The sequence below is a fragment of the Anas platyrhynchos genome, chromosome 18 (assembly GCF_047663525.1).
Source record: "Anas platyrhynchos isolate ZD024472 breed Pekin duck chromosome 18, IASCAAS_PekinDuck_T2T, whole genome shotgun sequence".
Lineage (NCBI taxonomy): Eukaryota > Metazoa > Chordata > Aves > Anseriformes > Anatidae > Anas > Anas platyrhynchos.
Window position 1 is genome coordinate 11,267,862 of NC_092604.1, and position 22,668 is coordinate 11,290,529.

At 53.7% G+C, this 22,668-nt stretch overlaps 4 protein-coding genes and 2 non-coding genes across 6 annotated transcripts; 4 read left to right on the forward strand and 2 right to left on the reverse strand.

Annotated features, from left to right (window-relative positions):
• SWI5 (SWI5 homologous recombination repair protein) lies at nucleotides 1-2,353 on the forward strand (the record flags this gene model as incomplete). Its single annotated transcript, XM_038165153.2, has 5 exons — nucleotides 1-257; nucleotides 343-391; nucleotides 608-729; nucleotides 1,240-1,334; nucleotides 1,630-2,353. Coding segments are annotated over 5 exons (588 nt in total), but the record flags the coding sequence as incomplete, so codon positions are not given.
• Nucleotides 2,354-3,742: 1,389 nt separating this feature from the next.
• On the reverse strand, nucleotides 3,743-5,125 carry PIERCE1 (piercer of microtubule wall 1). The gene is made up of 3 exons (XM_038165107.2): nucleotides 4,884-5,125; nucleotides 4,728-4,800; nucleotides 3,743-4,191 (listed from the first exon to the last, which is right to left on the reverse strand). Exons 1-3 carry the CDS (start codon nucleotides 5,108-5,110, stop codon nucleotides 4,006-4,008), a joined length of 486 nt encoding a protein of 161 aa, XP_038021035.2. The 5' UTR covers nucleotides 5,111-5,125; the 3' UTR covers nucleotides 3,743-4,005.
• Nucleotides 5,004-6,789, forward strand: MRPS2 (mitochondrial ribosomal protein S2). The gene is made up of 4 exons (XM_038165106.2): nucleotides 5,004-5,136; nucleotides 5,236-5,316; nucleotides 5,426-5,555; nucleotides 5,898-6,789. The coding sequence occupies exons 1-4, from the start codon at nucleotides 5,109-5,111 to the stop codon at nucleotides 6,439-6,441; spliced, it is 783 nt and encodes a 260-aa protein (XP_038021034.1). The 5' UTR covers nucleotides 5,004-5,108; the 3' UTR covers nucleotides 6,442-6,789.
• Nucleotides 6,790-8,521: 1,732 nt separating this feature from the next.
• Nucleotides 8,522-8,653, forward strand: LOC113845501 (small nucleolar RNA SNORA17). Its single transcript, XR_003501092.1, has one exon. It is a non-coding gene; the product is annotated as a small nucleolar RNA SNORA17 (small nucleolar RNA).
• A 445-nt stretch (nucleotides 8,654-9,098) lies between these two features.
• LOC113845502 (small nucleolar RNA SNORA17) lies at nucleotides 9,099-9,231 on the forward strand. Its single transcript, XR_003501093.1, has one exon. It is a non-coding gene; the product is annotated as a small nucleolar RNA SNORA17 (small nucleolar RNA).
• Nucleotides 9,232-15,134: 5,903 nt separating this feature from the next.
• On the reverse strand, nucleotides 15,135-21,861 carry DIPK1B (divergent protein kinase domain 1B). The gene is made up of 5 exons (XM_027470691.3): nucleotides 21,660-21,861; nucleotides 19,068-19,202; nucleotides 17,038-17,145; nucleotides 16,676-16,852; nucleotides 15,135-16,400 (listed from the first exon to the last, which is right to left on the reverse strand). Exons 1-5 carry the CDS (start codon nucleotides 21,720-21,722, stop codon nucleotides 15,588-15,590), a joined length of 1,296 nt encoding a protein of 431 aa, XP_027326492.3. The 5' UTR covers nucleotides 21,723-21,861; the 3' UTR covers nucleotides 15,135-15,587.
• Between the last annotated feature and the right edge of the window lie 807 nt (nucleotides 21,862-22,668).

Here is a 22,668-nt window from a genome sequence, read left to right on the forward strand (position 1 = left end):
CCACCTTTAATTACACGCAGATACATTTATTACACCACCCAAACACCACCTCTAATTACACACAAATACATTTATTCTCGACCCAGGCCCTGTCAGCCCTCGAGGTGCCGAGAACTACCCGCCCCAGCATGCCCCGCGCGGGGGGCCGCCTACAACTCCCAGCACCCCCCGCGGCTCCTGTGGCATTGGCGGGCAGCGGCCGCCCTGGCGGAGGGGCTCCCGCAGGGCTCGGGGCGCTGCGCGCCTCAGGCCCGCCGGTAGGAGCCGGGCCCCGCTGCCCCCTTCCCTTCTCCCCCTTTCTCCTTCCCCACCCGCCCTTGACAGCCGCCATTTGCTTTGCAGGTCCCTCGGCGGCCCCCGGAGGAGCGGCGGCGGCGGCTTCAAGTCCCCGGTGAGTGCCCGAGGCCGGGCCGCGGCCTGTGGGTGGGCGCTGCTGGCCCCGCCCGGGGCAGGCCGGCACCTCAGGGAGCCCGGAGCGCCCCGGGAGCGGCCGCCCCGCCGGTATTCGGGGGGTGTTCGGCCCCGGCACCTCGGGAGCAGTCGGTGGGTGCTGTAACGTGTCTGTCCGTGGCTCTGTCCGTCTGTCTGTCCCTGTGTGTGCCCCCAGGTCCCGGCCTCAGCCTCCTGCCGCCCTCCCGAGGCCACCGGAGAAGCCCTGCGCCGGGAGATCGAGGAGCTGCGGCAGAAGGAGCTCGCTCTGGACCAGGAGATCGCCCAGCTGATGGCTGAGTATGTCCTCGGGAGCGCGATGTCTCTGCTGTTTTGGGTTTAAAGCGTGCTGTGGTGCGGTAATTAGAGCTGAAGGGGTCTGTGGTGGTGCTGTTCTTGTCCCAGTGCTGCTCAGGGTTGGTTACAGCATTGGTTTGAATTGCAGGACTGGTAAAGACAACAGAGGATCCTTTGCAGTTCGTTTAGTAAAGGAGAACAAATTCTACTGAGAGCTTGGTTAAGGAAACTTTAACTTTACCTTGGATCTTGCTGAGGGAATTAAGTGTATGTTGGAAACGAATAGTTTTAATTGTCGTGGTACTATGGGATGTCATGCCACCAGAAGTGCTTGTTCATGTGAGGCTTAGAACTGTGATTGTGCCTTGTATGGCCTGCCACATCTAGTCCTGGATAACCTTCCTTTGTTTTTCCTTCTTGGAGCAATGTGCACTCTTTCTATGTATAAAGTGCTTACCGTGCAGCAGCAGCAATCCCTCTGTGTCACTTTTGATTTTTCTGGTTTTGTTGCAGAGGCTACAGCCTGGAGGAGTTGGAGAAACACATCGCTCTGCTCCATGAGTATAACGACATTAAAGATGCCGGTCAGATGCTGCTGGGCAAGCTGGGTAAGGAATAACTCTTGTTATTTTCTTGGAATGTTCTTAGAACTGATTCAAATTAGAACTTAGAATATATGAACTATTTGGCATTTAGAGGTATTTTAGTCCATGTATGGATTACTGAAGTTTGATACATCTTGCTAATTTCTGTTGGCTTTGTTATTCATAGGCTTTAAAGAAAAAAAGTAGTGGGGCAAGCAGGGGGCATAGCTGCAAAATCTTTGATTGGTTTCTTAGCTATGGGAGGTTCTATGACTTGCTCTTTGTTTAATGAAATCAACGGTATTTATTTCTTTTCTAGCTGTTATCCGAGGGGTTACTACAAAGCAGCTGTACCCTGAATATGATCTGGAGCTCAGTGACTAGCACCGAACCTGAAGGCTGCCGTATCCTGCAATGACTGTTACTGGCCCATTTTGTGCTGTCATTCCTGTTTAGAACCAGCACGAGGTTGTCTCAGGTGTGTGTGTGTGTAAACTTCTAGGAGTGCTGTTAACAGCCTTGTTCTAAGAGGCTTTGGAGTGCCAAATTATCAGTCTCTCAACTGGTTCCTGCATGTGGGAAGGGGCGTTGGAGATGTGGACTTTTGGATAAATTTGGTTTTGTATGCTACCTGATCACCGCTATTTTTATTTTTTTGTTGGAAATGTAATTCAAGGATGGTGCAAAGACTGTTCCCATTGAGTCTTTACCTCTCTTCAGCATCCAGGGTCAGTTTGGATATGCTGATCTGCAGGTGGGAGAGCTACTGCTGAATGGATGGAGGAAGTGAGGGCGTACAAATGTGCAATGGAATGGCTGCTTTGAAGGAAAAGAGAAACCCTCAGAAATAGGGAGGGCAGAGGGTTGAAGTTGTTTGGTTTTGTTTTGCTTTTTAGGATTGGATCTGGAGAAGTTTGAGTGTTTTATATTTTTGTACTTAACTGCTCAGGTATCTAGAGATTTTTGTATCCTTTCTACAGTGAAATGTGCAGTTGTATTGAACTACCCAATCTGAATAAAGCAGCTCTCACATCTCAGCAATTCACTTTAAAAGCCTTGGAAGCATGAAATGAACTGGGGAACAAATCCTGAAAATGTGTTCTAAGACAACTTTGAGATCTATTATTCAGATCTTGTTTGGGGACTCGGTGGAGGCAGCATGGCAGTAACGGGTGGGGGCAGAATTCCGTTAGCTCACTTCTAAATCCAGCGTCACTGAAAGTGAGCAGTGTCCTAAAATGCAAAATTGTGTTGAGAGCGTGAATGTTTCAATGTCAGGTGCTAGGACTGAGGGTGACTGTACGGCCTAAATTTGGCTACTTCGTGTAGTTCTAGGAGCGCTGGTGCAGCTGTAGCCGTGCTGGCGTTCTGCCAGCCCCGAGACTCACACTTCTGCAGGGATGGTTTACGCTTCAGTCAGCACACGACAGCCGTCAGTGGAAGGTGTCCTGATCTCCATCCATTGTCCACGATGGATGAGCACACACAAACCCAGCCAGCTAAGAGAGCAAATTGCCCTTGGTGAGTCTGCAGCAGGCACAGGAACGTGCCACGTGGCGGCAGCTGTGCTCCACGGCTGCCTTGGCTGCTACTTGCAGTGCACGGAGAGCCAGAAGAATGGGAAGAGCCCAGGGTTTGAGTTAAGGACTTCAGGGATGCCTCAGGCCTCCAAGAGTTACTCCTTATACTTTCAGGGCTACCTCGAGGGTAAAACATGCTCACCTTTACCCAAATCCAGCAGAGGAACAAATACTTTCTATTGCTCTATAAGGTTTATAAACCCAGAAATACACAAGTCTACTTCAGATATGGAGCTGGGAAAACACTGCAGGTTGTAACGGGAAGTATATCTTCAGTATTTTCATTTACATGTAAACTTACAAAGTTTTTCTGCTAAGTCCAGTCCATATCTAATGAGCTAACAGAGAACTGGTATTCCAGAACTTAGTTTCATGGAAGAGCAGTACCTGCTGTCTGCAGGCAGCTGCTAAAGGGCAAGATACCACAGACCCCTGAATACCTTTGGTACTAAACCCAAAAAAAGCTCCTTTTTTTTCCTAGGGTGGGACCCTAGGAAACACGTGTGTTTAACACAGTGTGAACATATGTGTTAATCTGCTGCTGCTTTTTGTGCCATATGAATTTTTTTGACACTTTATAGTGTTTTACTCCCCATGGTGACAACATCTACGATTTTCAGCGTACTTAAGTGCTGTGGATTCCTTGCAGCAGACACAATGCTGATGCCACGGACTCCAGTGATCGGAGAGAAGTAATTGCCCCTTCCCTGCTTATCTTAGCGGAGATTCAATATTGGGTGAGCAACAAAGCCTGTCCAAAAATAACAGCTGCGTGGCAGAGCAGCATGGCCTGGGACACCAGCTAGCAGCCACAGTGTTGCTGTGTACTCACGGGAGTTCAGAACAACGTTATTTTCCTGCATGTGCTTCTTTATTAAGACAAAAGCTCCGAAACACTAGATTAGGACTCTCTCAACACCGTGGATGTCATACAGCTTGCTTACACACTTACTTCCCTGTGCACAGCCAACATTTCTGCTGTGACAACAGATTTAGGGTAAGGTCAGTGCTGTTGTTTGCCTGCTTGTTTTTTGGGGGGGATGTTTATTTTTTTTACCTATGCAGCCAGCACTAAATTGAAGTGGCTTGGCATTGTAGCTGCTGGTGCTGCAGCTCTAACAGTGCGACGGCCCCCTGGCGTTGTAGCTGGGGTGGAAGTTGAGGGTGTCATGGGGGGTGATGAAGTTGTCTGGGCCAGTGACGCGGCTCTTCTCCAGGTAGGTGTTGAGCCCGTTGTCCCTGTACATGCCGCACTGCGCCAGAGTGTTCGAAAATGCGTGCGAGGTGACGTGCAAGGTGGTCTGTGGGAAGGAGAAACGGGAGGAAGGAGATGATTTACATGCCAACAGCAGCAGCACCTGCAGTTTGTACAAATCTGGACAAAGCTGTAAGGGTTCTTCATCTCAAGGCATCTCAAGGAGTTCATTGTCATGGGATGGGGGTCTGAGATGGTTCAGAGCTGCTGGGTCTGCCAGTGGCTGCTGAATGCCATCTCTGAGATGTGGCACCAAAACCTCCTAGCCTGGCTGCTTTGTGGCAGGAAGGAGGTTTGCTCTGCCTTGGCCTGGAAGCTTTTATGGAGGACATGGACCTGGGAAGAAGAAAATGAACCCAGCACTGGCAGCGTGGTGTCATTAACCACAGACCCTTGGGATGCTCCAGCTCAGTGTGCCAGCACCAGCTCTCCCTTCCACCAAACTAGGGGCTTTGTGAACTGGGGGGGGGGGCTTCGCGAGCCTTGGGAGGGTGGCAAAAGCCACCCCGGGAGGCCCAAGGGGGTGGACGAGACCCGTTGGAGTCACCGGGACCCCGGGGAACGGCTCGGGCTCGCACCTACCGGCACCTCGTGCACCGTGGGGGCTCTGCTGCCATAAGCCTGGTTGCTGGTCCGGTACAGGGGGTGCTGCTGCCTGCGGGGGGGAGGACACAGAGCATCAAAACGGGGGGGAACCGGGGAGGGTTTGGGGCCGGGGGGAGCCGGGGCTGCGCTCACCGGGAGCCGGCGGGGTGCGGGGGTACCGGGTACCGGGAGCCGGGGACTCCCGGGGCATCCGGACGGGACATGGGGACCGGGGGGGACCTGGAGGGACCTGGGGGGACCGGAGGGGTTCGGGGGAACCAGGAGGGACCGGAGGGGGGCAGCAGCACGGGGGGGGGCGTGGGGCGGTGGAAGCGGAAGGCTCCGCTCCTCTTCCTCTTCCTCCCACGGGCTCGGATCATGGCGCTGCCGCGGATCCTGCGGGCAGGTGAGGGCTCGGGCAGTGCTAAACCGAGCTGAACCGAGCTAAACCGGGCTAAACCGAGCCGTGCCCGGCAGTGTGACCGCTGTCCTTCTCTCCCCGCAGCCGCCCCCCGGCTCTACAGCAGCCTCCCGGCCCCGGTGCCGGTCCCAGCCCCGGCCCCAGCCGCCCGGTCCCCCGGTCCCGGTGAGTGCTGCCGAGCCCCGGCCCCTTTCCCCTGTCCCAGGGCTTTGCTCCTGCCCCTGCCGGCTCGGGAGGTCGGGAGCGATGGTTGGGGTTTTTGTCCTTGTCGCAGCTGCGGGTGACGGGCTGCTGAGCGAGCCTCTGAGCCACCCCGACTTCTTCAACGTGAAGGAGCTCTTCTCCATGAAGGATCTGTTCAACGCCCGGGTGCACCTGGGGCACAAAAAGGGCTGTCGGCATAGGTGAGTGCTGCCCGTCTTCGTGATCCGGCACTTGTTCACTTCACGAGTGTGTCCGCAGTCTACACAAGCCTTTGGAGGTGGCATTGAGCCAGGCAGGGGTTGGGGCAGCTCACACAGCCCACCTTTTCCATCCGTTTCCCCGTTTCGTGCCCTACAAAAGCGCAGGGACCCCGAGCTGAGCACGGTGTCAGACCCACAGCCCCTCTGCACCCAGGTGGGACAGACACGGATGGATGCAGAGAGCAGCCCTGGTGTCGGCCGGGAGTTGGGGTGTGGGGCCAGGAATTTCTGCTCGATGTTAGCCCCACGGCCCCGTGTGTCGCCCGCCCTCTGCCCCCGCAGGTTCATGGAGCCCTACATCTTCGGCTGCCGCCTGGATCAGGACATCATCGACTTGGACCAGACGATGGATCATCTCCAGCTGGCCCTCAACTTCACCGCCCACATCGCCTACCGCAAGGGCATCATCCTCTTCATCAGCCGCAACCGCCAGTTCTGCCACCTGGTCGAGAGCACGGCAAGGGAGTGCGGGGAGTACGCGCACACGCGCTACTGGCAGGGCGGCCTGCTCACCAACGCCCACATCCAATTCGGGTCCGGCGTCCGCCTGCCCGACCTCATAATCTTTCTCAGCAGCCTCAACAACGTCTTCGAGCCCCACGTGGCCATCCGGGATGCCGCCAAGATGAACATCCCCACGGTGGGGGTGGTGGACACGAACTGTAACCCCTCCCTCATCACCTACCCCATCCCCGGGAACGACGACAGCCCCAGCGCCATGGAGCTCTACTGCAAGCTCTTCAAGATGACCATCATTCGTGCAAAGGACTACAGGAAGCAGAGGGAGGTCTTCCACAAGCTCCAGAGCAAAGAAGAAGACAATTAGAGCCACTTCGTGCTGGCTGAGGGACAGACATGACTGTGCCCAGCAGCTGGAAATGGGTGTCCTGCTCTGCTCCCATGGGTGCTGCACCCACAGCATCGCTCTGGTCCTGCACCCAGAGCTCTGCTTTCAGCAGAGCAGTGCTGAGGGATGTCTCCAGCTCAGAAATACTTTGGCTGGAGCGTTCTGAGGGGAGATGGAGCAGGGTCAGTCTCAGCTCTGTCCTTGTTTGGCCCTGTTGCAAGGAGGCACCTCTGTCCTGAGGCTGTCCTGTTCCTGAGCTAATGGTCTGGCATGAAACCATGCGTATCGCGCACCTCTTTTTGTGACAAATAAAGGGTTTTGATCCTTTTTCTTTCTTCCTGTTACATGTGACGGTGGGGAAATCTCTGGCAAACGTTCATGCTCACAAGATGAGGGGAAAAATGGGCTGCTGGTGCTCCATCCTGGGGACCCTTAGGGGGCAGGGGGCTGTGCAAAGCTGGCCTGTGCATCACGGGGGTGTCGGGCCCCTTGGGGTCAAGCATCCACCACAACGGTCTGATGAAAAGAAATAAAAGGTTTCACTTTTTCCCAAAGAAAAGGGAAACCCAGCCCATAACATGCCCTGTGCCTCTATGGAGGCCTTAGGGCAGCCCCACAGTGTGGACGTCAGGCACAGGGAGGGGAAGAGCCCCTGGGGAAGGTGTCCCAGTGTCCCCATGAGAGCAACGACAGCAATAAAGCTCCTGATTTTGTGACCCTGCTGAGTGGGAACCCGACCTTTCGGATGCTTCTTTTCTCTCTTTCCAGAAGAAGGTGACAATTTGTAGCTCTTTCACCTACCCAAAGCGGAGGTTAATTTGTATAATTACCTAAACATGCTTTTCTCCCACTCAGGTGTTTTTTTATGAATTCTTTTACCTTTTTATAGTGCCAAACTTTAAAAATATGTGACCATTGGCCTCAGGTTGTGCCAGGAGAGGTTCAGGTGGGAAATGAGGAGACATTTCTCCTCAGAAAGAGCAGTCAGACAACAGGACGGGTTGCCCAGGGAGGTGGTGGAGTCCCCATCCCTGGGGGTGTTCAAGGAGAGGTTGGATGTGGTGCTTGGGGACATGGCTCAGTGGTGGTACTGGTGGCTGGACCAGCAGATCCTGGAGGCCTTTTGCAGCCCTACAGCCCCTGCCTCCATCTCCCCGTGTCCTTTAGGGGCCGCCTCTCGCCCTCCGGCCCGGCAGGCGGCGGCCGCGTCCCTCACGGGGCGTCCCCGCCGCCCGCCCTTTATAAGCGGGAGGCGGGCACGGGCCCGGCCTTTCGGAGCGGGGAGCGGGGAGAGGAGCGGGAACGGGGCTAGGCTGGGATGAGGGGGCTCCGGGGAGGCCCCGCCATGGTGCTGGGAGCCGGCACCGAGCTGCAGAGGCGCCTCAGCTCCGCCACGGGGCCCCGCGGATGGGCGCTGAGGGGGCCCGGGCGGGAGGAGGAGGAGGAGGAGGAAGGAGCCGGGAGATGAAGGTCGGGAGCCGCCGTGGGCGATGAGGGGGGACCGGGATCGGGGGGGACAGGGAGCGTGGTTGGGGTGTGCAGTGGTGGCCTGTGGCCTCCTCGGGATTTAAACGTTGAAGGTTCGAGTAATTTTAAGGGGATCTGCTTAGCAAGTTACATTTTTTGGTTTTAATCTTTTTTTCCTGAGATGCTGTTAAGTGGTATAGCTCAGAAAGAAGCTTGTTGTGTGATTAGCAAAGCCTCACATTCTTCCTCGTTTTTTATTCCTCTTCCTCTTCTCTTGCAGAAGGCAGAGGGTGAAATGAGCGAGATTTTTCAGCATGAGGAAGATCTTCCAGCATGAAACACCAAGGGTAAGTAACGCTGAACACCAGGCCTCTCCAGGTCCCAAGCTGTGAGGAAAAGCTGGTTGCTGCTGGCAAACGAGTTTCAGGCACCTCGTAAACTTATATAAGTGCCGAGCTACATTTAGTGTCACTATCTGCACCAGATACCTTTCTAATACAACTTTAGGAGGACGCAATAGAACCTTGTTGTTATAAATACCCATAATACAGCCCTTCAGTCTTTGTCTGCTTGTTTTTTTTTGAAATTGCTTCCTGCCACAGGCGTTGCGAAGGTGGCTGCTGTGGCACCTCCGCGTCATTAGGTGGCAGAGAGAGACAGGCTATGTTCTACGCTCGCTTGTTCCGAAACCCGTGAGCACTCGAGTGATTGATAGCCTGACACTGCAGATAGGCTGGTTTTGTTAGGAGGCTTTTGAGAAACTAAATCTCCTGTTTTGTTTTTTTTTTAATTGCTTGAAGTGTGAGAGCTCTATGTTATATAACAGAAAGCTGTTCTGTATGTGCTGTATTAAATGTGCAAGTCTTGGGGGGGTTGCGTGCTGGCAGCCCCAACCCTAATGCTGTCTAAAATATGCCCGCACTATGCATTTAGTTCTTCAGCTCCTCTCTTTTACTGGGCCTTTCAATTTCTTAGTGAAAATAACCATATAACCAGGCTTTGAAGCATGCCTCAATAGCTATCATAAATTCTCCGTGTATTTTTTCCTCTTTCAGAGAAAGGTGTGTGAAGTGGCAGACCAAGGAGGTCTTACCCAGGACGGGAGGTCTTCTCCAAGACCTGAGGTGAGCAGTTGCAGATGGGAGTTCATGTGCTGAGAGGCTCCATGCCCTGCCCCAGTCGTGTTGCAGATGTGGCTGCAGTGCCATGTTTGTGTCATTAGGTGGCAGAAAGGAAAAGGCGACGTCTTTGCTAGTGCTCTGAAACCTGTGAGCACTCAGAAATGGCGAGCAACCTGACACTTCTTTCTAGCTTGCTCTTTTTTAATGTTAATCTTAAATCTTGCAGTTTGGACAGCTGTGTAGGGACAGGGTGCGGAAGCTAGTCCTATCTGTCGGTGTGACAGTCATTCTCAATAAACACCTTGTTTGTGTAGCAGATGAGAGATGTGACTGACTTATCTACTACCAAATGTCAGCAGTCCTGTGTGCTCATTATGCTGAGCTGCAGTCTTGAAAATTCAGTAGCTTCCTTGGTGTCTTGCTCTGCTTCGGTGGAAATACCGGGCTGCAAAGAGTATTTTTCTTTCCAGGCTGCTTTTTTCTGCTGCATTGTCTAAGAATGAGGCAGAGGGAGGACACTGAGCCTGAATTCCAAGTTAGCTACTGCTTCTTTAAAATTCCTTAGAGTCGTTTAACTTGTGGCTTACATCCATTTTTCTTGCTTTTGATCTCTTTTGCTATGAATCTAATTACCATCTGCTCTTTAATAGGAAATTATGAAGGCAGTTGTTTGAGAAGACACTTCCACAGAAAAAAGGTAAGGCTTTGGAATCTGTGATAAAAAGCAACTGAATTTTGGTTTTGGCTAGAACTGAACTTAAATTTTGCTAACATGTTCTGTGTTGAAAGCTAATGCGGGTTTCTTGTATATCATGTCTTTTATTGGCATGAAGAGATGGCCAACTCCAGTATTTATTCTAATAGTCCTGACTCCTTGGAGAGTTTGATGTCATGACATCTTAATATCATTAGGGGGTGGAGATGAATGGGCTTCCTGTGCCTGAAACTTGCAACTGCTCAGAGATTTTAACTTGACATTGTTCACATGTGTACCTCTCGAGAGAGAATCAGCGGAAGATGGAGCAAATTTCCTTGGAAAGATAGTTAGAATGATGTCAGCTTTAATCACATCGGGGAGGAAGGTCCTTTTGCTATTTTTTTATTTTATTTTTTTTTTGCAAGGACAAACAGAAGTGACAGCTCTATCCTTGAGTTCTATTTTTGCCTTGAACACAGTCCTTTGTGGCCTGTGAGACATCCTTGCTTTGATGTCTGTTCCATCTGGAAAGGGAGGATAGCAATATAATGCAGCTCTTGAGTTTTGCAGGGTTTTAGCATGTGGATATTGAGAATCCACTCTACCTGGGAGTGGAGTAGATGAGGGAAGCAGGCACTTCAGTTTGTTTTCAAAGTATTGGCATGGTCTAGAAGCAGTTGGGTGTGGATTCAGGATATGGAGAAAATGGTAACCTTCCCCTAACATTTGTTGAACTCTCAGCCAACAACTTGACTAGCAAGTGTGCTAATCAGCTTGACCAAAAGATGCAATCAGCACCTTTGGCAATCTTCTGAAGTGTGGCTATAAAATCACTCTTGCTTTGGTGAGTTAAAAAAACAAAAACAACTTGAGATGTTTTTTCTTCTTACAGTTGCATTTGAGAACGGGTCTGAGTTGTTCTGCAGTTTGCATCAAATATTGAAGGTAGGTATTATCATCTCTTGGAAACATACACAAGCATCAGTGTGTTACTAAAGCAGCATCAGGGTAGGTGTTTTGGGTTGGTACATCTTGTCCCTCTGTCTTCTGACAGGACATGTGCAAATCAAAACCTTGCTCAAGGTGGCATGTTAAGATCTTTCCAGAAGTGTGCATTTAAAATTCAGGGTTTTCACTTTTTTTTCTCTGAGAAACCTGCACTGTAGGTGGAGTGCTTTGGAATTAAGCTCATGCACATGAACTTAGCAGACAAAAAAAAGTGATTGTGCATGTAAGAGTTGGTTGGGGGAGGTGTTCCTGTAGAAATCTTTTTTTAAGGTATTTGAGAAACCAGAAGTTCAACAGATGAAAATTACTTTGTCATTGACACAGATAAGAGCTATGCAATTTCATATTGCTGATGTTAATAAATGTTATAGAAGTAACAGCAGTAAAGCACAGCACTTCTTGTAAGAGTCTGTACAGTGAAGTGCTGTTTAATCAAAGACAATTTGCTGAGAACATGCTCTGTGTTGTAAAGTGTCAGAAATGATCAAAACAGGGTCTCCTACTGCAGTTTGACACAACGCTACTGGAAAAAATGTCACAAATCTGCAAGTGACGAGATGATGTCTTAGATGTTCTGTAGAAATAAAAAGATTACAATGCCTTTCAGTAAATGTAGAAGGGAGTGCTTCCTGAGACAAGAGGCAGCTTCCGTGTTTATCATGGTTTAACTGGTAACACATAACACAAAAAGCAAAAATATCATTGGGAACAATGCAACTTTTTACTTGTTTTCTGCTGTGTTTGTATGTTAGCATGCTGGAAGTGAGAGAAGCTTTGGCTACATGTAGCTTTGTGAAACTCTTGAGGTTTTGCAGTGACTAATAGCTTGACAAAATCTGGCAGTGCTAAATGTTGGAAAATGTCCTCATTAAATGGGCATTATGAGGGCCAAAGGTGCCATTAACCAAGCGGGTAGCTGCTGGCTGCAAAATGAGCCATTTAATTGGGAAAAGTCACTGCCTACCAGCAGTGGTGTTGGAAAAGAATGCTAATAAGGTTGTTGGGGATATGGGTATGCAGGGAGGCATGCCTTAAGATGCGACTCTTCCATTTAAATTTCCTGACTTCTTTTAACGCTGAAATACGTAATGGATTTTTTTCATTAGACTTCACTCACATCAAGGGTCCTGTAGGGGTAGCGAGTACCTAATGAGGCTCTCTTCAGACCTTTACTGTGAGGCATAGAAAGAACATCTATTAAAATTTTCCCAATGGCATTTGCTGCTAACCATCTTCCCAAGACTGAGCAGCAATCCTGGGCTATGAGTATTTCTTTATCGAAAGAATTACCTAGCTTTTGGCTTTGGCAAAGATCAATATTTTGTATCAAAGTGGTTCTGATTTAAAAAAAAAAAAAAAAAAAAGTAAATGTATATTACCATCACTGCTTATAACTGTTTCATGTCATGGCTTTGAGCACTGGAAGAAGCCCAACTTTTCTTCCTTTGCATTATTAATAGCTTGCCTCTGCACTGGGGTTGGCAAGCTCCCCTTTGGGTTTTAGGGAGCTGAAGGGCAACCAAAGTGCTTTAAAACCTTCCTGATGCAGTGGCACAGAACCTCCTAAAGTAGCCTGATTTATTAGTGCCTTCTGTCACTGCTTTAGGTCTGATCCACGCAAGTTTTCAGGTGCTCAGCTTCCACTGACTGCGGTGGTTTCAGCCAGTGAATTGCAGAATTCATGTGTTGTTTTTTTTTCTGGACTGAAGTATAATTTTTGAGCTTAGATACTACACCATAGTGAGCAGCAGGAGTCTCAATGGTATGGATTAGTTATCTTTTTAGGATTAATGTTTATTGCTAACTCTTGCTGGCTGTATTTATTTGAAGTTCTTGTCTAACATCTTGTGCATTTTTTTTATTTGCAGATCATGCCTTGAATTCTAAAATTTCTCCCAAACCTGGCTACAGCAAAAGAAACGGTTTAGAAGTGCCTCCATTTGAAGATTCCTAAAGCTTCATCTTTTCTTACATGGTTCAAGCAAACTACAGCCAGGGAAAGCTCATGCAGTGCTGCTTAAATGTAGCTCTGAATGTTTGCTGTAACGTGTGAACTCAAATGTATAGCTCCAAGTGTCCTTTTCATGTACTCTTGATGAAGAGCCTTAAAAGTTGTAGGCTTCAATTTCTGCCAGTGATCTTGGCTCGCACGCAATGTGAAAATATTCACGCCCATGTTTTGAAGCACTGTTGTCTTGATGTGTTTTCTCCATATGGTTGAAGAGGCTTAAAATAAAACTACTATAAAAACGCTACCTACAAGTCTGAATTATGCTTGTGTAATAGTACAACCCAAAGTAATACCGTAAACTATTGTGATTTAGGACTTACCTGTGCAGATGAGAACTAACATTTTTTCAACCTTGAAGAATGAAACACAGGACTGAGTTAAGAAGCAAGTTTCTCTTCTAGCACTCTTAAATCTACCGTGCTGCTCAAGCAGCAGCATCTGTTGAGATCCATTTGCCAGCCTTTCACTGTTTCAGCTCTTCCTCCTTTTCCAACTGCTGTGGGAAGTTGGAAGGAGGCTTTACGAGGGTAAAATAGCTTTGCCTTTAGTCATACTTCACATTGTACCATAACTTGCAAACAATAATCAGTTGTTTGGAAACACTTGTGTGTTGTATTAGTGATGAACAAAACTGGGTTCTTGGGGTCTGTGTCATAATGAGTGTCCAGCCCTGTTCCGGGGGTTTGCAGATGAATAACATGGTAATGTGATATTTTTGTCAAAAGTCTTTATTTGAATGAAGTGTCTTAGCTAAGCCTCTTAAGTACACGGGCTGTCTTTCTCCTGAACAACTCATAAATGCATAAAGAGGTTCTGATGCTTGGGATGATGTGAATAAGTACAGAATGCATTTGTTTTACCTGCTGCTTTATGTAGTGTGGCTTTTGGGGAAGGGAGCAGTGGGGATGAAGTGTTGTGGGAGTGCCATTTATCAGGACCAAACTTACTTTTAAGATTTCAAACAGATGGGAGGGTGAAAAACGGCTGTCCTGAAAATGAGAGGATTTGGCATGGTTGTTAGGTTTCTTTTCCTAATGGCAGAAGAAAATTAATCTGTCAGTGGAGCTAGTTGCCATGGGAATACAGGACAATAGACGAGGAGCTGGGGTAGCTCGGTGGAGCCTCATTAAAAGGGTTCCAGTCCTTGCCTTCCCCCAAAGGCTCTGTGCTGTGCAGGAACCTGTACCTGTGCTTAGTGGAGGTGGAGTCCTCGCTGTGTGATGTTGATATTGAATTAAGGGCACCTCCAGTGCGCTGAGGAACTCGCAACCCTTCAAGTGAAGAAACCTTACAAATGCTCAACCTTACCCCAGATGAATTATGCTGCGAAGCCGACTCCTCTGCAGGGAGCAAGCTCGGCTGGCTCTGCGCTAGATTTAGAGCGCTGTTGACACTGAAACATTTCCTCCATAAATAACAGTGAGAGGTAATGATGATCCTATGGAACTAATAGAAGGAAATACTGATATCTCTCCTCCAAAGGGCTCATAAATTTGCAGCCGTGACATTACCCGTTGCCTTCGCGGGCTATATATACTGCCAGATGTATTTTTTTTCCCTCGATGATTGTACTTCAGATACACGCTCCACTTCACTGAGCAATTGTTGGCAAGAGCACCAGCATATGTGCTCCAGCGGCAGCGATACGATTGTCCTGGGAGCAGAGCGAGCTCAGGGTGGCTCACAGAAACTCTTCCTCTCTACCCGTGATTGCACAAGGCCGAGCGTTTAAAGGAAACAGCCTGTGGCGAAGAGACCTGGTGCTATTTGCACAGACCAACAAATGGTCGCCGCCGAAAAGAGTCTCTGCAAATTCATTCTGATGATGGGAGAAGCACTGGATTATTCTGGCATTAATCTTTAACCTCTGCAGTGCAAGCCTGGCTTAGAGGATTAAAGGGAAAGGTTGCCTCATCCTTGCACAGGTGACTGAGGATGGTGGGCAGTAACGAAGGACAAATTAGTGGTAGCTGGTCCAAACTGAGCACGGGGCAGCCCTTACGTTCCCTTTAAGCTGTTCTGGCCTTACATGCCCCAAAACCTGGCCCGCTGGGGAATGGCCTGGGCTTCCCGGCAGCCACTTTGGGCCCACAGGGCAGAAGCAGCTGGGTGGAGAGCCTCACGCAAGCCCTTGCATCACTGTCACGGGGTCAGGCACTTAAAAAAGCAGTGAAACAATCGCCAGGGTTCTCTGCCCTGGAAAAGACAGCTTATCCGCTGCCTAAGTTGCAGCTGGATCTCATGGTAGCTGACTCAGATACTTAGAGAGATGCTTCTGAATAGGAAAATCTACCTTTTTCGCCTTTTTAGCTCGCAAGCAAGCTGGTGCTCAAAGGGCTGCTGTTGCACTATTGATGTACTGGCGTGATTCACAGAAAAGCTATTTATTTACATCAGAGATGTTCATCAAAATAAGATGCGACAAGTACAGCATGAATGATTCATTCTCGGCTTTCGGCATTGCTTTCCTCTTAATCAAGGAACAGTGAGAGGCACCCAGCTGGGCTCCGCTCCCTTCTCTCCTCCTGTGGCGTTGTTTTTTTCCCCCCCAGCCCGTTCCTCAGCCCAGCTCCTGGTCCCCCAGCTCCGCAGCATGCTCTTGCAGACTGGCTCCATGGTGGTGGACGTCGGGATTTGGTTTTTCCATGAAGGCGACGGGGCTGCAGCTACGCTGAACTCCCTGCGGAGAGCACGGGTTGCTTCCTGCGGGGGGAGAAGAGGATGGAGAAGCAGGCCCTTGCCCCTTGGCTGGGCTTTGCTCCGAGATCTCAAATCCGAAATCTAAATCCCAGGGCTGTGCTTCCCCCTCCCCACCCCTCCGTTAGGAATATTTGGTGTTGGAGATCTTCTTCCAAAGCAAGGTCTTGAGGTTGTTCAGCACGAGGGAGTGGTGCACTTCCATCTGGCTGGCCAGGCCGCTGAGGGTCATGCAAGTTCGGAGCTGCTTCTGCAGCTCGTCCTTCAGCTCCAGGGGGGCCCCGTACAGCAGGTAGTCCTGCAGCAGCCCGCACACCTTGGCCAGGTTGGGCTGCACCACGTCGCCTTTGCACTGCTTCAGGAGCTTGTCGCAGGTGGCCGTGCAGTCCTGCCCGTAGGTGCAGTCCACGTTCTGCTCGCAGTGGCGGCCCTTCAGGAACCCCCTGATGGCCATCTCGGTCGCCACCTTCCGCAGGTTGACCATCTTGAAGTCGTACTTCTCGTTGTAGCCCACGTTCCCGACGCTGGTCTCGCAGATGTAGAAGTTGCCGTAGGTCCCGTGGAAGATCTCCTCCACGAACTCCAGCAGCCCGATGGAGATCTTGGCGCGCCGGGGCCAGGCCGGAGCCACCCACTGATGGAGGACGCGCTGCAAGGCCGTGGGCAGCAGGGGCTGCAGGAAAGGTGGCACGTCCGTCCCGTACAGGGAGCTGTGAGGGATCTTCTCCGTGACGTAGAGGTCCCCGCAGTACCCCAGCAGCTTGGCCGTGTGCTCCTTCTCGTGCAAGGAGAGCAGGAGGAGAAACTCGTTGAGCTGCAGCAGCGCCCAGATGGATTTGGCCTCGGCCAAGGACACCTTCCCGTCCTGGTTCACGTCGGCCATGGTGATGATTTGGCTCACCAAGGCTGCCAGAGAGGGCTGGTCTCCTAGGTTGGACTGGAAGAGAATGAGAGAAGTGCCATCAGAGCTGTGCAGCTCTGCGTTCAGCTTCAGTATCATGAGTCTGAGCTGGGGAAGGGCAGAGCTGAGTGCTTGGCTTGGGAGAGGACAAGTTTGGGGCTCAGGCACCCCTGGTACAGCCGCCTCCAGGGCTGTGACACCAAAATCTTGCAAATAGCAATTCCCGTGTGGGGGTGAGGGGGTTTCTCAGCTCCTCCAGCCCTCCACACAGCAAGTGGGAGGAGGCAGGCTCCGCAGGGACCCTGGCTCACCTTCAGGAAGTTCAGGAGCATTTCTTTGAACTCGTCCATCGATGTGCCCCGAGTGGGTTTGTCAAAGAGCACCACATCCCTCCTGGGCGCCGAGGCCGGGTTGCTGTCTGCCTTCAGGGCCTCTTCGATGCCACATTTGATGATCACCTCCTTCTCCTTCCACAGCCCGCTGTAAACCTGCAGCACAGGAGAGGGGAGAAAAAGGCAGGAGGAAAGCAGCAGCCAGACCCTGATGGGGAGCTGTGATGGGCAAGGAGCAGAAGCGTGGCTGGGTGGAGGAGGACACCCCCCAGGTCCCATTTTTTGGCACTTGCACCCACCCCCAGCCGCTCAGTGGCCCCAGGAGCGGGGCAGAGACCTACCTGCTGGGTGGGAGAGGAGGAGAGGCAGCGCTGGAAGAGGAGGCTGTGCTCCTCGCACAGCTCTTTGCAGGTGGAGCCAGAAATGATCCCCTTCTTGTACTGGTCACACTGGGGAGGGAAGGCAGAGAGAGGAGCTCAGCGGGGGCTGTGCAGTGCAGCTCCCCCATCCACCTCAGAACCAAGGGGGCGTCCCGTGACACCTGGGGCATCCCAGATACAGAAGTTGGGGTTTTTCCAGTTTTCATTTCCAGCCCAGCATCACCCCGGCCTTGGGTTCAGCACCAGGATGCGGTGCCAGGGACCACATCGTCCCCCCCAGGCTGTGTTGGTACACCACAGAGCAGGTGCTGGGATGGCTCCGTGCCTCAGTTTCCCCCCTAACACCCTCACAGCCCAGGGGGTGGCAAGGCTGAGAAGGTAAAATGCCCCGCACCGATGAACGACAGCGTGGGTTTGTCAGGGAGCTGCAGCGCTCATTGCTCTGAGTCCAGCCCCTTGCAGTGCCCCCCAGCCTCCCTGCTCTGTGCCTCCCGAAGAAATCCCACCCAAAATCTTCTCGGCTTTGACACCGAAGGAGTCCTGCTGGCCCCAGAACAAGGCTTTTAACTGGGGAGATGTGAGCTGGGTGTGTGGGGGCACCTGGGGCTGAGCCCCTGCAAAACCCGCGGCAGTTGCAGGAAGGACCCTTTGGGGAGGGTTTGGTGCCTCTGGAAAATGAGGCTGGGCTGACACCGGCTGCTCCCCGCAGGCAGGGAGCAATCCAAGGGGCTGTCCTGTCCTGGGGAAACTGGGGAAAGGAGGTTTTTGGCTCCTGGCTCCAGCAAGCAGGCTGTGCGGATCGCTGGATCAAATCCTAGCTGCTGTCGGCGAGGTGCTGCTGGAGGGGATTTGCTGCTGCAAACCCAGCGGGGCTGGGGCTGGGGGAGGACAAGGCTGCAGGGGCTCAGGACGCTCTCAGGGAGCAGCAGCCCGTGCTGCGAGATGGGCTGGCCCCGATCCAGGCGGCGGCAGGGCCAGGGCCAGACGGTGGCTGTGATCCACGCGCAGGGCAGCTCGGTCGGCGAGCCGCAGGCAGCAGAGGCTGCAGCTCTGCAGTCAGCAGCGAGGGCTCAACAGCCTCGGGGCTGCAAACAGGAGCTGCAGAAATTCACAGCATCTTTTTTCCTTTTTTTTTTCCTTTTTTTTTTTTTTAGCGTGGATGGGAATTAACCCTTGGACCTGCTCACACGGGCCACGGCTGGACACGGTGTCTGAAATCCCAAGCTCAGAGCAGGAATTAGCACCCGAGACCCTGTGGTCGGAGTCATGCAGAAAATCAAATTAAACGATCGTTGCTGTTGTTATGGCAATTCCTGCCTCCCTTCGCTGCTGAAGGATTGATGAACGAGGCGTTTGCAGCCAGAACCTCGGCGTCCTGCTCCTCGCTGGGACCTGAAGCCCTGCCACGGGACACCCGCAGCGGACCTGGGGGGGTCCCCACTTGGCCACCAGCCCCTCACCAGCCCCAGCTGAGCCAAGATCCCACACGGGGTCTGCCCTTCATGCGGGCTGCTGCTTTCTGTAGGGCACAGCAGTTACAGAGGTGCACCCACAGCCTGCCTGCTCCCTTTTTCCTTCTGCAGAGCACCCCGGCGCGATGCTCTGCCCCCCCGCAGCTCCCCCCTCACTGCAGCTTCCCCTCGCAGGCATCAACCTGCCAGAGCCTGGCTTGCTTCCCTCCTAACATCCCATTAAAAGCTTCTGCCACCGCCCTGGCAGGAGAAGGTCACCTCCCCAGCCCACAAAGCTCGCTGTGCCGCCGGGGATGGAGCCGGGGGAGCAGCTGCCAGGAGAGCTCTTTGGCACAGCGTTTGGGCACGATGGCGCAGAGCACGGCACCGAGCTCAGAGCTCCTTTTCCCCATCCTCCCTCCTTCCTATGACCTCCCCCATCCCGTCCCACTCCCGTCCCTGCTCCAGCCAGCAGCTCCCCAGCTCCCCCCGGCTCCCCGCAGCGGGACCCCCGTGCCCGGTGCTGCTGCGGGCACTCACAATTATCATCCGGCAGACGTGGCCGCGGCAGAGCTCGGAGTAGGAGGAGTAGTGCATGTAGGCCACCCAGCTGCCCACGAAGATGCCCAGCCACACCACCAGCAGGTATTTCACCTTGATGCCCGGCAGGCGACTCTGGAAGGGAAAGAAATCACGGGGGAAGGTCGGCGGCTGCGGGTGCCCATCGGTGCCGCCCAACCCGGGCGCAGGCCGGGCCCCAACTTTTCCCCACAAACCAATCTCAGCGCCGATGAAACCTTCAGCATTTTTATGTATATTCAGCAGCCTATTATGCAACTCCTGCTGCAAGTAGGTCACTTAAAATTCCCTACGAGCAGGGAGATTACAGTGCTGAGAGGAGCCTCCTGCCATGCGTCCACGCGCCCGGGAGCCGCTGCCCTCCGCAAAGGGTCGCTGCCAGGGCAGTGAGCGGCCCCCTCCTGCCCACGGGGACCCTGCTTGTCCTCCCACCTGGGTAACGAACCTGTAAGTGCCCGGGTGATGCCCTGTGCTAACGATACAGAGGCTCGCAGCACGACTTTGTTCTCCTGGCTTCGATTTTTCCCGTCTGACCCTGCAGCAGCACTGCTGCCCTCTGTTTGGTGGCCCGTACAGCACCACACGGTGCAGTCCCTGGTGGCTCCTCAGGGCAGGGGACTAACCCCATTTCTCCTGGGGTCTGTGCAAAGTCCTTGCTTTGTGCCAGCCCAACAGAGCTCTTGGCTGGTGGCTGCCTCCAAGCCCTGCTCGCACACATGGGCAGTGAGACCACAGCATGCCGCACGCCTGCTGGGGCTGGATCCGAGGGGATGCGGCACCGCTACAGCCTGCAGGGCTCCGTGTCCTGACCCTGTCCTCCAAACGTCCAGATCCTGTCCTCCAAAACTGCTCCCAGCTCTAAAACACCTCCTAGCACGGCCGCTGCCTTGCTCCTGTGCCAGGCTGCAGCCAGCAGCGCAGCCGGGGTGAACGGGAGCGTGAAACCGCCCGGGTGTGAGACGAGATCACGGCACCTTGCACGGTTAATTGGCAATACCCAAGCGTGAGCCGGCCCGTGGTGCCCTTTTTGCCTGTCGAGCAAGTGCTCCGCTAATTAACGCCTGTTAGAAGAGAGCCCAGCCACAGCGAGGACTTGGCAAACATAAAGGACGGCGGCGTTTTCCTACAGGGCTGCACCCAGGGGCCGAGGGCAGCTCTGGTGGCTGCAGTCAGACGAGTCCCTGGGGTGTAGGAGACCCCCCGAAACTGCCCAGCAGCAGGGGTGTGACCCACCAAACCCTCAGCAAAGGGACCTGTTGATGGACCTCCCCCATTTTGGGGTGATAAAGCCCTGGAACAGCCCAAATATCCCCGTTGGCTTCCTCAGACCAAGAACCCATCACTTTCCCAGGCAGGAGGGGAGGTCGGGACTGAAACCTGAGCGTGGCACGTCGCCCCTCAGAGGGTGGAAGGCAGCAGGAAGGTTTGGGACGTTTTGCAACGGGAAGTTCCACGGGGTTTGGGCAACATTTTGCATTTGTGGCTGATGTTACAGTTCCCTACAGGGGCTGAGGCTCGAGGCCTGGGGCTCCCTGCCTGCCGCCTGGGCTGGGAGCACAAACCAGCGGCCGCTGCCCTCCGCTTGCTTGAGCCTCTGTGTTTAGATTTAGGGCGACTCCAGGCGTAGAAGTGATTTGGGGCCAGAGCTGCCTTCAAAGGCAATCCAGACAGAGCAGCACAGCTCTGACACCACGGGCTCGGCCACCCCTGGCAGTCCCAGTGCCCGGCCCCTGCCCGCTGGCACGGCTCCACGCAGCCGCTGCTCAGGCTGCAGGGCTTGGGAAGGTGACAGCCGGCTCTCGGCTAGTGCCAGCCCCCAAAATGCCCCCCTTGGCCACACAGCCCCCTCCCCGAGGGCTCTCGGTTCTGCTCCCACCCCTGCCAGCACCCTCTGCCCCCTTCCCTATCCCTCAGGGATAACCCCGCTGCTCCGGGACTTTTCCCATCCCATCGCTGCAGGGGGAACACCCGGCCCCATCACGGCTGGGGCGCTCCTACCAGTGGCTGAGGAGGGGGAAAATTAATTCATTCATTAATGAATAAATAAGAAGGAACAGAAATAAAGCGAGGGGAAGGAGTCGGCCGCGCTGCTCCAACTGCTGCGTTGGCCGGCTCGGTTATTTATGCGGGGTGGGTGGGCGGATGGACGGACGGACGGATGGATGGATGGATGGAAGGAGGGATGGATGGGGCTGCCTGATGGACAGATGGATGGATGGATGGATGGAAGGAAGGATGCCAGATGGCTGGGGCTGCCTGGCGGAGCATCCCACCCCACAGCCCCACAGAGCCGCGGGTTATGCAACCCCCTCAGTGCCGCTCCCCGGACCCCACACCCCGATGCCGGTCCGGGTGTCCCGATGCCACCCCCTTGCCCCTTAGTGCCGGTCCCCATCCCGGTGCCAGCTGCGCCCCCCGCTCCCTGCTCCCCTTTGTGCGCTGCCGGTGCCGGGATGCGGGGACGGGCACCTCCGAGCCCCCTCCATCCCTCCCCTCCCGTCCCCCCCAGCTCGGGCTCCGTCCCCCCGAGCCCAGCTCATCCCCGTGCTGTACCTGCAGGCCCTTGGAGAGGGGGCAGAACAGCACCAGGTGCACCAACCGCCGGATCCTCCGCATGCTGCGGGCGGCCGCGGGCCTCAAGCACCGGGGGGCATGGCCGGGGAGACCGCGGCCCCCTCCTCTCCTCCGGCCACCGGGAGGAAAAAACGGAGGGGAAGCGGGTTTGGGGGGGGGATGGAGGGGGCCGAGCCGAGCCGCCCGCTCTGCCCCTCCGCAGCGCAGCCGGCTTGGCACGGCTCGGCCCGGCCCGGCTCGGCTCGGCGCGGCTCCGCCCGGCTCGGCGCGGGGCGGCGCACGCAGCTCCGCAGCAGCTCGGGGAGGCGGGGGGCTGAGCCCCGGCTCGGTACGGCTCGGTATGGCTCGGTATGGCTCGGTACGGCACGGCTGAGCCCGGCCCCGCAGCGGGCAGCATCAGCCCGGCCCCCCCCCGAGCCGCCCCCGGGGGTCCCCAGGCGGGGATGTCCCCGCGGTCCCCCAGCCCCGGGTAGCCGGGGGGGTCCCGGAGGTGTCCCCCCTTGGGCGGCATCAGCGCTGCTCTGGTCTTTTATTTATTTTTATTTTTATTTTATTTTATTTTTTTTATTTATTTTTAATATTTTTTTAATTATTATTTTTATTTAAACGCAGGGGCTGCGTTCTCCTGCTGGGGCTGGGAGCAGCCATCGCTGCTGCTGCGCTCGCTCCTTGCATTTCTCCCTCCTGAAAGCCCGGCAGCAGCAGCAGCAGAGGCAGCAGTAGAAGCAGCAGCAATAGAAGCAGTAGAAGCAGCAGCAGCAGAGGCAGCAGCAGCAGAAGAAGCAGTGGCCGCCCTCCCTGGTTGTGTTGGGTTTGGGCAGGGAAAGCTCCAGGCAAGACAGGGGCTGCTTTGTGTCAGGCCCCGAGCAGACAGACCAGGGCCAGCCCCTGCTCTGCTGGAGCAAGCAGAAAGAGGCAGAAATATGATGGGAAACGCTCAGGGAAGACTCCTCACAAGGCCATTTTTCAGATAATTCCTCGCTTTGCT